The 17,324-nt window shown below is 42.6% G+C and overlaps 1 protein-coding gene across 1 annotated transcript; it reads left to right on the top strand.

Annotated features, from left to right (window-relative positions):
- Window positions 1-7,635: 7,635 nt before the first annotated feature.
- On the top strand, window positions 7,636-9,237 carry LOC144706733 (expansin-A8-like). The gene is made up of 2 exons (XM_078579741.1): window positions 7,636-7,857; window positions 8,412-9,237. Exons 1-2 carry the CDS (start codon window positions 7,734-7,736, stop codon window positions 9,026-9,028), a joined length of 741 nt encoding a protein of 246 aa, XP_078435867.1. The 5' UTR covers window positions 7,636-7,733; the 3' UTR covers window positions 9,029-9,237.
- Window positions 9,238-17,324: the final 8,087 nt, after the last annotated feature.

Genomic DNA, 17,324 nt, shown 5'->3' with positions numbered 1-17,324 from the left:
CCATGTGATGGCGAAGCCCTCAAGCTATCTACGTATATTTTTTAGGTATAGTTAACTTTTTCATTTAGGTTAGAATTTTCCTTTAAATTTTCCTCCTGGGTCCTATATAAGGAACCCCCATGTAGTAGAAAGATAATTTTTTTCCACTTGAAGAAACAGGTTCTTTTTTGAGAAGAAGGCCAAACGTCAAAAAGACCTAGAAGAAGGTGGCTCCGCCGCCGGCACCTTCCGGCCGCGCCCTGCGCGTCGCCGTGCGCCGCCGCACGCCCCGCGCGCCGCTCGCGCCGCCTGTGCGCTGTCGTGGGCCGTCGTGCAGCGCCCGCCCACGCGCCGCCCGTGCGCCGCGCGCCGCGCCGCCCTACGAGCCCAGCGTGCCAGTGCACCGCCACGCGCGCCGCGCGCCCGCACACCGCCACACCGCCCATGCGCGCGCCTGCGCGCCGCGCGCCACGCCATCCCGCCCGACCGCGCTCCACCGCGCCAAGCGCGCGCGCCGCCCGTTGCGCCCGCGCACCGAGCTGCCGCGCTGCGTTCCGTCGTGCCAGGCCGCCCGCGCGCCCCGCACCGCCAGCGTCGCCGCGCACGGCGTCGCCAATGCCGCCCGCGCGCCTGTGCCGCCCTGGGCCTTCTGGCGCCACCCGCGCGCGCCAGCCACGCTGCGCCCAGCCACGCCGCGCCCACGCCGCGCCCAGCCACGCCGTGCCCGGTCCCGGAGCCAAGCCGCGCCACCGCGCGGCCAGGCCCAGCCGATCGGCCCACTACATCACCATGATTCATCATTGTCTGGCCAATGGATTATTCCCATGATTGAATCTCAAATACTACCGCCGGGAACTTTCTCATTCGAGAAAAGACCAGTAATTGTGTGATCGTTTGGACATATTCCAAAGGGGGGCCGTTTGGCCGTCCTGACTGGTCGATGTCAAGACTTTCTGCCCATTCGGTTGGTGCCTTGGGTTCATTCAACGAGACTCATATTTGGTGATCTATTGACCATACGGAATTGGTGAAAGGTAATCAAGCACGGTTAACGTCGACTAAGGATTTCTTCTCCCTGGGCATTCTTGGCGCAATGTCTTCATGCCAAAACTTACACACCTGTACAACCTACCCAAGCCATTGATTGCCAACAGCGGTATTGACAATATCAATTGCAAAGATTTGGTAGCACATCTACCATCTGTCCGATTGCCATTGTTACTTTGAAGCCCTGATCTTCTGGTTGACACCATTCTCATCGGTATTATTCCATGGTGTTCTGCGTCCCTCGCCATCTAACAGGTCGTTGCTAGCAGGTTTCACCGTTCGCTCTTTCCCCTTAACTTCCAGCTTAAATTATCTTTTATAGTGCTAAATCTCATCGCCTTGCCAGAAAACTATAGGGTGGAATTAGCCACCTTCACTGTGAGATTAGGTTCACCCATTCTTGGTGTTAGATTAGACTCGTAATCGACGAAGGTTGGAACACTTTCAGGCAGCGATTGCCTTCCTTGCGTCGTGATTGATCATCCAGATCTATCGGGTCATTAGGAGCCTGCCTTGATCCTAGACCCCTCGTGTTATCATTTGTCCTTCATTCTAATCGGCAGCAATTGACTGCCTTTCATTGTTTAAAAGCATTGCATCATTCATTTCATGCATCACACACGTCTACTCACTATGGAGTAACCCAACTCGACGACGTCGTTACATTGTGTTACATCATCCCTAATCCATTTAATGATCCAAGGATGACTTAGAGTATGGTTAACTATCAAACCCAAAATTGTCATCCGAGTTAGTATTGACAAGTTCAGAAATCATTGGAGAACTCTTCTTCGATATTTCACTACCTTGGCGAAGGACTTCATCCAATCACCTTCCGTGAGCTCTCCTCTTATACTGAGGGTGGACGATCTCATCTTGAGCATTCAATCGTCTTCACGAACTTCTTGATGCACCTGAACTAAGACTGTTTTGAATTCCATGATTAGAGACTAGTAGGTCATAGTCGAAGTAAAACTATCTGTCCAAAAGACATCTTTGGTATCTCAAGTCTAAGGACCACTTACACAACCATGGTATGAATCAACCTGTTTGGCAGTTTGGTATAATACCATTCAGGGATTCGTATGGATCAATTTAGTGAACGCTTTCACTAAAGAGCACCCACTATCTATCATTTGTATCTCCACACTAATAGCTATAGGATCAGCCATACTCATCATATGAGTGAGGCTAGATAGTGTTATTCTATTTGATACTTTAATGTCCTTCTTGAGTATTCTTGCAATAAAAAGTTATTTAGACCACATGCTTAAAGAATAGTGATCGATGTATTACGATCTCATCATAATTCATGAAGTCGATCAAGTATGCATTGACTTATCAAAGCATCACACGTGCAATTATAATTAATACATTGTATTCATGTAAATGGAATGAAATCCAGAATGTGTTATTGTCTTGTTGCCCACATATTTTTCCATCACTATGGCCATGGGAGGCCCCTCGGAAGCCTTGAAAAGGCTTCAATGGCCCCAATTCAAGTGTCTTTCAATCAAGATCTTGAGCAACAATAGGGGACCCATAAAAAGTTCATTCGGACAAGTTGGAGAGGGTGACGGATCGATCAAAGTTTGGATCACTTAGGAAGGCACCTATATAGTCCCATATTATCCGAGAAAGCACCCTATGTATTCATATGCGGCCGAGATGCACATCTATGTGAAGTTGTGGCGAATGGTGCCCCGAACCTTAACCACCCAAATCAGCGCACTTTTGGTGACATTTTGACTCTCTTGGGTAGATCCTTTAAATCCTATTAGAGTTTGCATTTGTGATTTTAGCTAAATCTACTCCAAAACTGAAGTTTGAATCTTGTTTCTCGAGTTTGTCCTCATTGAGACATTTTTAAAAAGACATATCAGTCATCGCTGGTCTCCCCCAAATTTATCGCACATGTATTTTGTAAATAAATATTTAAAAATAAATATTAAATACATCTACTTATATAAACTGAATTCTATTATTCTAAGATGTCGATAAACATAAACTAATATGAATATGTTCTTACACTCCTCATAATTAATCCTCTTAATCCTTCTATGTTCTGTCAATCTCTTTCTCTCCAACTAGTTAATCCAACAATCTTGAATATTAAAATATATCATCTCTATATAATTAATTAATTATTCTAAAATTAAACAATACCTATTTTTTGCATCTACGTCCCTTACGCAATTATCATTTAGAAATATCTATTAGAATAAGGTAAATATTTTTTGTAAAAATGAAATTGATGGAAAACGTTCTAGTTATGCTTTCCAATAAACAGGTGTCATGAACCCTCTGCAGCTCTAAACATTGTTCACAGAGTCTTATCTTGTTCATTTGTTATCCCATGTGATATCAGAAATGCTATACATATTTTCAGGTAGTAAGGTTATAATTGTGTTCAGAAAGAAATTATTGGAATAAGTTCTAATTATGCCCTGAAATAAACAGGTGTCATGAACCCAGTACCGCTTCTAAATTTTTTCAGTACGTATTATCTTGTTAATTTATTCTCTCATGTTATATCAGAAAGGATGTACCTATTTATATATTATAAGGCGGTAACTGTGTTTATAAAGAAATTAATGGAAGAAGTTCTAATTATACTCTCCAATAAACAGGAGTCATATACTCTCTAAAGTTATTAACTATGTTCATTGATTCTTATCTTGTTCATTTATTCTCCCATGTGATATTAGAAAGGTTGTACATATTTTCAGACGAGAAGTCCATTATTTGTGTTTAAAATAAATTTGTGGAAAAATTTCTAGGTATGCTTCAAAATAAACAGATGTCATGAACCCTCAACTGTTATTAACTTTGTTTATTGAGTGTTATGTTGTTCATTTATTTCGCATGTGATACCAGAAACCCTATACATATTTTCAGATGATAAGGCCATTATTGTGGTTAAAAATAAATTTATGAAAACATTTCTAGTTATGATTCCATATAAGCAGGTAACATGAACACTCCACAGTTATTGACTTTGTTTGTTGAATCTTATTTTGTAATAGTATATCCATTATGTATACTTACAAAACTTTGGCCATGAACTGTTTTTGACAAGTAATTGATATAAAAAAGGTCAGTATAGTTATTCACTGCACTATGAAAGTATATCCTCCCATTATGATTCTACAAGATCCAGTCGTCATTCTGAAAAAAACAGGGAGGACCATTAATTGTGATTGGCGTGGAATTTATAAAAAGAAAAATCTGGGGGCGCCACATGAGAGTAATCAATAGAATTGAAAAAATAAAATTGAAACCACGGAGAACCCACACATCAATATTATCTCCTTGCAAGTTGCAATACCCACCACATGATTTTATTCAAACGAGTCAAAAGTTATGTTCTACAAAATAATTGTGCATAGAAGCTATGGATGTTCATGTGACTTATGAAGTCAACAAGAGAAGTAAAACACGAAAATTGAAGCAGTGGAGGACCCAGATATCATTATTTTCTCGTTCCAATACACTCCACAGGATTTTCTACAAATGAGACAAAACTATTTTCTATAAACTATTCTTCGTAAAACCTATGGATGTGAATGTGGCCAACGAATTAAAACAAAAAATTGAAACATGGAGAACCCACATCCCATTATTTTCTCTTGCAACACCCACCACAAGATTTGACAGAATCATGCCCAACAACTACATCTGACAATTAATTTTCTGCTTGAAACCAATTGATGGGCATTTGAGTTATTGCGTCCGATTCAAACTTAGATCACTCTATACATAAGCAATGGGGATTTTTCAGGCCTGGCCCATTAATTGCAGCGTATCAGGGTCCCACGTGACCTACATCAAGCTGCCCCGTGTCCCAAAACGATTTGATTCGCATTTTTAGAAAGATTTTTTGAAGAGAGAAAGAAACTATAGGCCATTGGGCCGACAGAGAGGTGTCCAGCTAGGTGGGGCCTAGTATAGCTGAGTTCTCTCTCTTCCTCTCTTTCTCTCTCTTCCCCCCATAAATAGCTACTAACCTTCCGTTCTTAGTTCAACGTTATTTCTGTTTCATCTTTTATTTTATTTCTCTATGCACGCTGTTTATGCCCACTGTTTTCCTGTTTTCTTATTTATATGAATAACTCTCTCTCCATGTGTGTAGTAAAACAGTACGAAAACTCCCTTTCTCTCTCTCTAGTTTTTATCTCTTTTTGTCTACAATTCAACATCAAGAAAATTGAAAACTTCATTTCATCTCTCTCTCTCCCTATTTTTTATCGCTCTCCGTCTGCAATACAACAGCATTAAATTTTAAAACTCCCTTTCGGTCTCTCCCTTGTCCTCTCTCTCTCTATCTTTTAACTTTCCTTTTTATCTCTCTTCGTATGCAATACAAGAGCATTAAACTTTAAAACTCCCTTTAGATCTCACCCTTGTCCTCTCTCTCTCTCTCTATATTTTATCTTTCGTTATCGTTTTTATCTCTCTTCGTCTACAATACAACAGCATGAAAATTGAAAACTTCCTTTCATCTCTCTCCACCTTTTTTTTTTCTCTCTCCGCCTGCAATACAACACCGTTAAACTTCAAAACTCCCTTTCGATCTCTCCCTTGTCCTCTCTCTCTCTCTATCTTTTATCTTTCGTCGTCTAAAATACAACAGTATAAGCACTCCCTTTTATCTCTCTCTCCCTCTTTTAGCTCCCCGTTTGCAATACAATAGCATGAAAACCACCTTTCTATCTCTTTCTTGTCCTCTCTTATTTTATCGCTCTCCAAAACTATCTCTCTCTCTCTCTCTCTCTCTCTCTCTCTCTCTCTCTCGCTTTCTCGATGTGATTATCTCTCGCGTCTGAAATACAAAAGCATGAAAAACTCACTTCCCATCTCTCTCTTTCTCTCTTGTCTTATCTCTCTCTCATTCTGTTAATCTCTCTCCTTCTGCAGTCGAATACTAACATGTAGAAGCTCCTTTTCTATCTCTATCTTTATCTCCTGTCCTTTTGCTTTTTTTTTCTTCCTTTTTCTACGCCCATCTCTTTCAGGTTGATTACGCAAGCCATGTGACGGTAAAGGTTAATTCAATGTAATAGGGTTTCTCGTGCCAATTATTAATCCAGGGAAAAAAGGAGTTTGGTTATGATGATGGTGAAACTGATGGGGGAATGTTCTTGGTTGCATCAGGGGATCGGTCTTGCTTAATTTCTACAGGTCACGTACCGTGTGCTTTGAAACAAGACAACCTTTTTCTTCCCTCTCTACCCTCTTATCTCTCTATCTCTCTCTCTCTCCTTGCTGCCCTGTTATCTATTGTTAGCATTTACTTATCCATATATCTCTCTTACTACTGCCCTCTTATCTAGGGTGACCATTTATCCACCCATATATCTCTCTCTCTCACTACTACCCTCTTATCTCTGGTGACCATTAAACCGCCCATATCTCTCTCTCACTAGTACCCTCTTATCTCTCTTGACCATTTAACCATCCGTATTCGCTCTCTATCTCTCCTCGTTGAATTTTGGTTTCCTCAACCAGAGCTTACCTAATTTATCTACAATACCGCTGGTGGAAATCATTTCCAAGGGGCTACTACCTGACTTGTGGGGTTCAGATCATTTATGGGAGAAATATCGAAGGTAGCTATTTATCCGCCAGTAAATGGATTTGATAGTACCATCAAACTCGAAATTATCAACTGTCTGATGAAATATGCCAAGTCATGCCGTACCATCAGGATCTTCAATCGCCACTTTCTCTCTCTAGCCCTCTCTCGCTATGCCTCCGTCTATTTTTCTCTCTTTTTGTCGTGAAGGAGAGAATTTTCGATATCTCTACAGGACCGCGTAACATGCGGGTTGGAATATTTGCCCACTGATTTGGACATGGAGATAAGGTATTGGAGAGAGAGAGGTGAGCTTTGTAGAGAGCGAGAGATCTCTAGAGAGAGAGTGTGGTTTTGTAGAGAGCGAGAGGTTTCTAGAGAGAGAGAGTGGTATAGTAGTGAGAGAGAGAGTTATGTAGAGAGAGAATGAGATTTTGTAGAGAGAGAGAGATAAGCTATCAAGGAACAGGTGCATGAGAGAGACGCAGCTGCAACCGGTACAAAAAAGCACACAAGTTGGGGAAATCAGCAGTGGATTGGCTTGTTAATGTCCCCACGCCACCACCCAAGGCATTTTTCTAGTCTTATGCCAGTAATTAGTATTAATGATCACACGGTTAGGCCTAATTACGACGAAAGCAACTCCCTGCATATGGTATCGGAAAATAATTATCTTTGTAATCACCACTCTCCATCCCCAGGCTTTTGCCCATTACCTCCCTCAATTAGCGGTTAATACACGGTGATAAGTCCAAATTTCGCACAAACCAGACTCTGCATGACCTTTTTTGGCAAGCATAATTAACATCAAACATTAGTCCTAATTATTGTCTAATCATATCTGTACACGAACCTTTTTGATCTCCGACGGCGATCCACATCGGTAACAAGCCAGCCCTTGTTGGCGGGCCCAGCCACATCGCATGTGCTCCCAACTGTAGAAAATTGCTTCAATATTTATGTCGGGTCCACTGCCAACTGTAGCCCCCCTATAAAACCCACCAAGTTCCGCTCTCCAAGACAACTCACTACCACCAACTTCTCTCTCTAGCTTTACACCTCTATCTCTCTCTCTCAAATCAGGACACAGGAAGGCAGAAACAAGCGAGATTCTCTCTCTAGGAATCCAGCAATGGCAGCCTTTGTACTCGGCGTTCTCCTCTTCGCGGCGGTTTTCCGGCCGAGCGCCGCCCAAGGCGGCTGGCAGAACGCCCACGCCACCTTCTACGGCGGCGGCGACGCCGCCGGCACAATGGGTACGTCATCCCCCTCTCCTTAGAGAGATAGATACAAAGATACAGATGAGAGAGAGATGGATAGATCTCTAGATTCAGTGAGAGAGAGACAAAAATCATAGAGAAAGATAGAGAGGTCGGTGAATGGAGAGAGAGAGGGAAAGAAGGGTAGATAGACGGAGATAGACAGCGAGACTGAGCGGTATCGATATACAATAAACAAAACGACTGACTAAGTGCAAGAGATAGAGATAGGAATAGATGGAGAGAAAACGACAGAGAGGCGAAGAGTCTCCTGCCTCACATATCTAGAATACGACGAGCCAAACAGAGTTCTAGAGAGTTGTAAAGAGAGAGAGATGTAAAGAGTTCTAAAGATAGATACAAAGATGAAGAGAGTTGTAGTAAGTGAGATTTGTACAGAGTTTTAATGCGAGGGAGATGTAGCGAGAGAGAGAGAGATTTAGGGAGTTGTAAAGAGAGAGTGAGGGATGATGTTGAGAGCTGTAAGGAGAGAGTTGTAGAGAAAGAGCGATGACTAAAGAAAACTGAACAGAAATTGGATAATGGTGCAGGTGGGGCATGCGGATACGGAAACCTATACAGCCAGGGCTATGGGACGAACACGGCGGCGCTAAGCACGGCGCTGTTCAACAACGGGCTGAGCTGCGGATCCTGCTACACGATCAAGTGCGCCGGCGACCCAAAATGGTGCTTACCCGGCACCATCACCGTCACGGCCACCAATTTCTGCCCGCCCAACCCTTCCATCCCCAGCGACAACGGCGGCTGGTGCAACCCCCCGCGCGAGCACTTCGACTTAGCTCAGCCCGCCTTCCTCAAAATCGCCCAGTACCGCGATGGCATCGTCCCCGTCGCCTACCAGCGCGTCCCCTGCGTCAAGTCCGGCGGCATCCGCTTCACCATCAACGGCCACAGCTTCTTCAACCTCGTTCTCGTCACCAACGTCGGAGGCGCGGGCGACGTCATAGCCGTTGCCTTGAAGACTCCCACATCCGACTGGCAAGCCCTCTCTCGCAACTGGGGCCAGAACTGGCAAAACAACGCTGACCTCGGCAGTCAGAGCCTCTCCTTCAAGGTCACCACCAGTGACGGAAGGACGCTGGTGAGCTACGACGTGGCCCCCCGAGGCTGGTCCTTTGGCCAGACCTTTGAGGGCAACCAGTTCTAGCCAGCTCGGGCAGCGACGCAACCATAGACTGTGTTATACTAAGTTATACTGTTCATAGAGTGTGTGCCTTCAACTGGCCCTACTGCCATGGGCAGGGCTTAAGCTGAAGGGGTGTAAAAAAATAAAAGAAATCCATTGTAAAAAAACACATAATTAGAAAACAATAGAGTGTGTTTTATCTTTGAAAAAAGTACATGCATATCGTTTAAGTGTAAATTCCCTTGTCTCGACAATTCCAAGTATGTGGATGACGAAAGGAAAATCAGACATGAATACATTATCAGACATAAAATGACAGAAAAATCCTCAAAATCTAAAAGCGGTACTCTCACTTGATGTTTTTATTTAACTTTATTGAAATGATCCTAAATCCATGATATTAAGGCTTAAAAAAGGATTACACTTTTGGACTGGAGGTCAGATGTTTATGCATTTTATGGCATTTTCACAGACTTCTCTGACATTTATTTAATGAATTTTATAATTTAAAATTCCATAAAATAGTTATTTAGATGTATTCCAAGGTTTTATTTTTTAAGAATGATTGTCTGATTATCATGGATTCTGGTCCTTTAAAGATTTTCTCAATCGTGTAATTCATAAAGAAAATAATTTTTTACGCGAGAAAAAATATGGTTTGAAATTTATTTACCTATTGTAAATGACTTCTGGCTTTCTCCATTTCTGCCTTTGAGGCGGAAGGAGACAGATAATTAGAGCGCTTAAATTGCTTGAAATTCAAATCATGATATCTAATGGTCCAAAAGGAGTCAGGGGCTAAAATTTTGAGGGTAGTTCCAGATTTCCCACCTCTAGCCACCCCTGATATTGGATATATAAATACACTCCTTCCTTGTAAAACGGGCACCCTTTTGATTTTTTCCTAATTTCTGTTAGTGGATTGATTTGCTTATTCAAAATATATGACTCCATATCTGTCGCAACTGTGATGAAAAAATAATCATCGTTCGTCCCCACTCAGCTGCTTGTCAGCATGTGTCTTCCATCATTTCCATCGCAATAAGCAAATATATTTCTTTCATTTGCTCCATTCCACTCCATACACATTCGATACCTCATTCAATGATATAATCTCTTTACTACAAAGCACGTGTAATGCGTATAATCAATTCCATGAATACATCAAATGACTACGTAAATTATGATGATATCATAATACATAGATGACTATTATTTATATATGCATTCAAAATATTCATATTCAAAAGATACTTAAGAAGAACAAAAAAAATAATGATATAATGATACTATCTAGTCTCGCTCATGTTATGAGTATGCTCATTCCCCTTACCATTAGTTCAAAGACATTAAGGGCAGATCATGTGTTCTCTTTAAAAGAAATAGAGAGTTGAATTTATCTGTATGAACCCCTGAATAGATTTACAACAGATCTCAATTAGGCTGATTCTCGTCAGGGTTGTGCAAGTGGTCCTTAAATTTGAAACAGCAAGGATGCCGATGGATGGATGATTTTATTTTTACTATGACTTACAAGTTCATAATCATAGAATTCCAAAAACTCTTAAGTCTAGTGTACCAAGAAGTTCACAAATATAATTGAGTGATCAAGATGAGAATATTTCCTATGAGTATAAGAGGAGACATCTCAAAAAAGAAAATGCATTGAAGTCATTGGCCATGGCACTAGAAAATCAAAGTAGAATTATTGGATGATTGCCAAATGCATCAGTAGTAACTAGGGTGAGTGATAGGTTTTGATAGTTGACCAAACAATAAATCATCTTATCAATATGAAGCATACGAGGGACTAAATGTACATTAATCGATAAAAAAAATGTTCCATGAGTGAGTCAATACTCCTTTGTGTCTTCTAGATATGGGGTGTAGCTTGGCTGCCTGGGAGAGGGAAACTTAACTTGTCGATAGGGTTAAATTGATATTTTTTTAATTATTCTATATTATAATATATTATCAATTTAGAAGCATAATAAAGGTTACTATCCCATTGCAGTAACTAGCTAAACTGACACATGGGCCTAGAGGGTAACATGCTAATGGCTTTTTAGAGGTTGGAAGTACACTCAAAGTGTATGGGATTTTATAAAAATATCCTATTTAAGTATATATAGTAAAAAAGCCTCGAAAAAATTTCATATATATAAACTTTATTCATGAGCCTTCCCTTATTCTCCATTCTCCCCATGGCTCTTCACCACTCTTGATGTGACCGAAATATCATAATCGTGGAAGTGGAACGACAACTGGGATTGTGAAGATTGAGGATATGTAATGTATGGGGTACTGGCTGGATATGTGTAGAGGCTAGAGACATGAAACATTAACCTCTCTCATTAGAGACAGAAAAATTACAGATTTGATCAGTACCAAGGTGATTTGACCATGGTATTTTGAGGGTCTTTACGATTGTGTTTGTAATTTTATGATATATGAATAATTTATATTTCACTCAATCATGGTCCTTGAACCCAATAGTGGTAACTTTTCCAGTATCTTCTTTGATTGGGTTAAAAATGACGTCATAAGAATTTATTATATTATTGTTTGGAATAAACTGAATATTTATGCATTAGCTGTAACTTCCAATGTCTGCACATTATGGCTATTTTTTTTACTAACAGCCTTGACTTCTTTGATGTCAAGAAGCTTTATTACTGAAAATGTTTCACAGTTGCACATGTGCCAAAATTTACAGGGATGACAATATACAACTCCTATGGAGTTGGAGAATTTATGGTAGCTCAATGATTCTTCCAATGGGCTTGAAATGATCAAATTGTATTCTAGGGCTCCAAAAGAGCAATCAGAGGGATTTGGGCCACGACCTGACTTGCCTATTGGACTTTGAAGCACCTCACAATGAAAGAAGCTGAAAATCACAAGACAAAGCTCTCAACAAATGGAGAAAAAAAGAGGCAAAATGGTAATAAAATATAATAGAAAATGCCCAAAGGGGTATTTTAGTAATTCTTCCTATGTCTAAATACTATTTTTCTTCCACATTTACCCTTATTCTAGATGTGCTCTAGCAAGTGGTTAGCAAGGCATTTTCAGAATCCTGGTTGTTCAACCTGGTTGATGTAAGTTTGTTGAAGTTTTCTGTTAATCTCATCTCCTATTTGCATTCAACGATGCCTGAACGTGGAAAAATATAATGACCCATACCTGACAGGAAGCATTGAAGGCCCAATACACTTACATTGAGGCCATAGGAACTTAGATGTCTACTTTCCCCTCATTCACCATTCATTTCCCCTTTAAATCCATCCCTCTAAACATGTATTGTCCTTATAGAGAGAGAAATTAAGGTCAATAAGTGTTTTGCCTAAGTCTGAAGTCAGTTGGGCCAAACCAAATTGGGTTCACGACAATTAAGCTAGACCAGACCTGCCAACTTCCATAAGTGGGGTGGATCAGGCTTGTCGACCCAAAGGGCCGATTTTGGATTTCTGCTGCCAGTCGTTGCAGTCGTTGCCTGTGATCGCCGAAGGGGGTAATTTTGTTATATTATGCATTTAAAAATTGTAGGAACATTAGAAAAATCCTTAAAAGTTAGTTTCCACATTTTAAAATCATAAACAATCAAAAAATAAATTAATATACTCAATTTATAGTCACTCTAGCAATTCTATACAACTCTCTAGCTCATTTTTATTATGTATAATGGTTTTTGGTATTAATTTAAATCTACAAAATGTAAAAAATATTTTTTCTTATTCTGGTGTTAATTAAAAATTAAAAAAAGTAGTATAAAATAGTTTTGTGTCTTGATTTGTATTTATGCTTCAATTTAAAAAATATTAAATTATATAAATTAACAAAAAATATTGAAAAACAAAAATATGTATTTCTCAATGTTAAAGTTATTTCCTTTATTTCACGCTTATGAAACATTTTGAAATTAAATTTCTGCCTCTCTGTGGATTGAACTCATACTTGCCCTATATTAACTATTAAGTGTTTAAGTGGAATTTTTCATAAATATAGTTGGTGAAGTCTGTATTAAAACAACAATATTAAACCCCTAAATCTGGACTTAACAACGTATCACTGTCTTGCTCGCTCCACGTAAGGCCCCACGTACACCCACCGATCTTGACGTAGACGTAAAAGAGGGATGTGCGCTGCACAACATCGTCAGAGTTCGACGTCGACTGTGTCCACGGAGGCGATAAGATAATCGCTAATGTAGGAGTTTGTGTTGCTATTATGCTGGGCGTCACTAATGGTGGTTGAGCTCGGAATGCTCGGGATGTCAGTATTGACATCGATGGAGTTCTAACTGGCGGGGGTGCTGGTGCAACTGGAGTAGGCCTCAATGCTCTAAGGATGTCACTAGGCATTGTGTTCTGCTGAATCACAAAGTTCACTACTAGTGAAATGAGCATTGGAACTGCGGGGGTAATCTAGATGTACCCTAACAGTTCCTCATATGCCTTGTCTTTGAGGCACTCTCCTGGATAGACATGTATTTCTACGTCATCCTCGGGTGGTGGATCGATGGGATTCCCACTAATATGCATAAAAAGTAGGGATTGAAAGTCAGACCGTCAATGTCCCAATCCCTTACACTTAAAACATTGTAGTTGCTCGCGGTTTGTTGTTGGAGCGCTAGTAGTCGAGACAACGGATGAGGCAGCTGGAACTGCGGTAAACATTGTTGGTGGAGGAGCGGTGCTCCTAGTGGGGTATGGAACCCCTCTTGGTAATCCAAAGGCGTATCCTTGATGGAGAGCTCATTGCTCTCCACGATGTTGTATGCTTGATCTACTAATATTGGGTTCTGTTCCAACACCTCAGCTCCTAGCTCTGGTCGAAATCCATGCAGGAAGAACGCAATCTGAACATGAGGGCTATCAACCAAGCGGCAGTGCATACATTATTCTTTGAAGTCCTCAATGTAGTCACTAACCTTATGCCTGCCCAACTTGAGATCCATCCACTTTAGGAGGACTCGTGACATAAAGATCTTAGGGATATACTTATCCTTAACTTTTCTCGACACGACCTCCCATGTGACGGGTGGACCTCCTCATCGCCTCACGACATCCTTCTTGTTTTTCAAGAATATCTTTGCTTGGCCCCCAAGTTTGGCCTCGGCACATGCGACGCAAAGGTCGTCGTCTATGTCACACAACTGGAAGTAGCTCTCTAAATTGTACTCCCAATCCCTATAATCCTTCAGATTTTCGTGCCCTCGTGGATGGGAACATCAATTTGAACACCCATTTGAATCATGGCTCGATGGGTCTCCCCTTTATGGTCTGTATCATCACTGTCGTAGTGACGATAAGCTGGCTGATATCGAATAGACGTCTTGTGTTTCGTATGGATCTAAGGGTGCTAATGTCAGGGCGAGAACCATGACATGTCTGACCGGACAATAAACCAATCGCGCATGAGGACCCAGTGGCATGCCTACAGTCCTCGGGGCTGGAGGCGCCGGTTGTAAATATTGGCCATACTGGGTAGGAGCAATGTATGGTACGTGGGCTGCAGGAGCAGCGGGCGGTGCAGCCGGTGGCGCCGGGATGGCGTAGGAATCACGTGTTGCATAGGTCAGTGACGGTGCATAGGTCGGCGCTGGCGCATAGGTCGGTGTCAGTTTGTAGGTCAGCACCAGGGCATAAGTCGGCGGTATCATCCATGTGGGTGCAATAGGTGCTGGATAGTAACCCTAGGGGCCATACAAAGGTACATGGGTCGGCGCAGATCCATACGGTGTCGGGTTTGCTTGGGGCCCTGGCAGGTAATAGAATTCCTCTCGTGCATGTGGGTGGCCATGCGTGTATGACAGTACATAATCATAACGTGTCAGATACTAAGCCGGGGTTGGCTCGTAAGGTCGGCCTTGATAATCATGACGTGGACTTCTAGCCAATATCCGGTTGCCAGTGGTGCCTCTGATGACTCTCAAATATGTCATCAAATAATTAAACTTTTTAGTTTTCATTCATCAAAATTATAATGTTAATTCATGCTAATATCATGCATATGCATCATTTTATAAAATCACTAACCCCACTTGATCCTTTGAATCAAGTGGAATATATTTAACATTTGATGGTTAGGAAACATTCAGAGACAGGTTAAGAAGATCAAGGAAAGAGACGAGGATCAAGAGGAGCGGGCAAAAAAAAAAAAAAAAAATTCAAAGAAGCAGAAATTACGAAAATGCCCCTGGGCATGACTTAAGAGAAACCTATAAATACTCTCTTGAGAGTTGATTTTAGGTTGTCCAGAATTTCTCTCAAGGAAGCTAGGGCTTGGAGAGAAAGGATTTCTGCAGACCCTCCAAGGCTGATGAGCATTGGAGCTGGGAGAGAAGCAAGCTGAGGAGTAGCTGGAGCACGACGATCATCGCCTTGCCCGGAAGGAGTGACACAAGGAGGCGTGAGCGTTTCGGTTTTGGTACAATCTTCTTCTCCCTTCTAAGACAATCAGGGTTGGGCTGAAGATCACAAGCTGTGTCTTCAGCATTTCCAAGTTCTGTTGTTCCTTTGGTTACGTTTGATTTCGAATCCCATAGTTGATTGAATCGTTTTCCATTCTGTCTAGAAAAAATTTCATTGTTCTCGCATCCGATCGTGAACTCCTTCCCTGCAGAACTTCCAACTACTAGCAACCCAGGCCTCAGCCTAGGTTGCCAGCAATCCAAGCAGCGAGCAAGCTCGCCCGCGCGAATCAGCACCGCAAGTAGGCTCGCCGCACGCCGCAGCGCCGCGCGCAGGCTCGCCAGCGCTGCGCAGGCTCGCCGCGCTGTTGCTGCCGCAGGCTCGCTCGCAGCAGCGCCGCAGCAGCGCCACGCGCAGCGCCGCGCGCAGCAGCTCGCGCAGCAGCGCCGTAGGCTCGCCGTGCGCAGCAACGCCGCGAGCAGGCTCGCCGCGTGAAGCAGCGCCGCGCGTAGGCTCGCCCGCGCGCAGCAGCGCCGTGCGCAGGCTCACCCGCGCGCAGCAGAGCCGCGTGCAGGTTAGCCCGCGCGCAGCAGCGCCGCGTGCAGTTAGCCGCCAGCAGCGCCAGCAGCGCCAGCGAGCTCACCGCGGGCAGGCGTTCGCGCGTGCACAAACACCCGCATGGTGTTTGCTCAATTGCCTCACAGGGCATAAGCGAACCGTCAACAAAGAAAATTTCTCTGCTGACGGTTCTGCTCAATTGAGTTTGCCAAGATATCTCCGTTAAACTTAACTGAAGATAATTTAACTGAAGAATTAGCTGAATCCATACTTTTAAGGAATTCTCTGTAACTTATTCTGAAGAAAATTTCTACAGAGATTAACCATTGGAATTAGAGAACTGAATAGACTGATTTAATAGAAAAGAATTTTCCGCTGTTTTCTTTGCTTCCTGTGGATCGACCCTTGCTTGCCAAAGGCTGTGAGGTTATAAATTTCGTTGCATAAGCTCAATCCTCACACGAATTCAACTGATAAATAACCAGTAAAAAACACCCTAAAATTGAGATTATCAGCCTCCTATCGGGGCAGGAATCGTAACTCTAGATAGTTCTCTGGCTGCTTGTGATGGTAGTATCGGTCTTCGTTATGTCACGCAGAATAATATCTATCATTTAAAGGTTGTCGTGACTACTATTGTCCCCATGGTGTGCGACGTGGCTTATACGGGCACGTTGGTGGCTCGTACGGTTGAGGAGGCATGTTAGAAGGCGGCTGGGACTCCGAGCTATCTCTGGCTGGCGCTTTCTCCGGTCGCTCGATGAAATCGGCAACTCGTGGTGCATCATGGTGAGAGAACGGCTTCAACAAGGACGCCGAGGGTAGTACAGTCTGCCCTAGGTCATCGAACTGAGGCGGTGCCGCGGTCCATGGCCGCCTGCTAGGGGGAGTAGGATACCTAGGTCAGGATTCCCTACTAGCTTGAGTAGTTGACTCGCCCTCAACAGTGTCAGGTGTAGCGGCCTGAGGAAGTGCCAGTAAGGGTTCTTCTAGTGGAAGATCTGGGAGATCGAGATCGTAACTAGGATCCTCATCATGGGATGTACCTTCCACTATGGACCCTAATTGGCAGCGTGTTTGAACCATCCTTTGGCTAGTTATCTTGTTCTCTAGGGTTTCCTATCTAGGATGCTGCAATGCCGAGTTATATGAATGTATGCATGTGCGATGAAAGTTGAGAAATGAGTGCGTGCAAGACGTGCAAAAATGAGAGAAATCAATAATAATTTCTTACTCAATTTTTTTTTTTTAAAGTACCGACGATGCGAAGCACACAGGTTAGCACAATTAGCTCTGATACCAATTTGATCAAACATGACGGTCGGGAATTGATAATTTGTGTT

Source organism: Wolffia australiana, chromosome 8 (genome assembly GCF_029677425.1).
Source record: "Wolffia australiana isolate 7733 chromosome 8, ASM2967742v1".
Taxonomy (NCBI): Eukaryota; Viridiplantae; Streptophyta; class Magnoliopsida; order Alismatales; family Araceae; genus Wolffia; species Wolffia australiana.
Note: the sequence above shows the minus strand (reverse complement) of the source record. Positions and strands in the feature narration are given on the sequence as shown.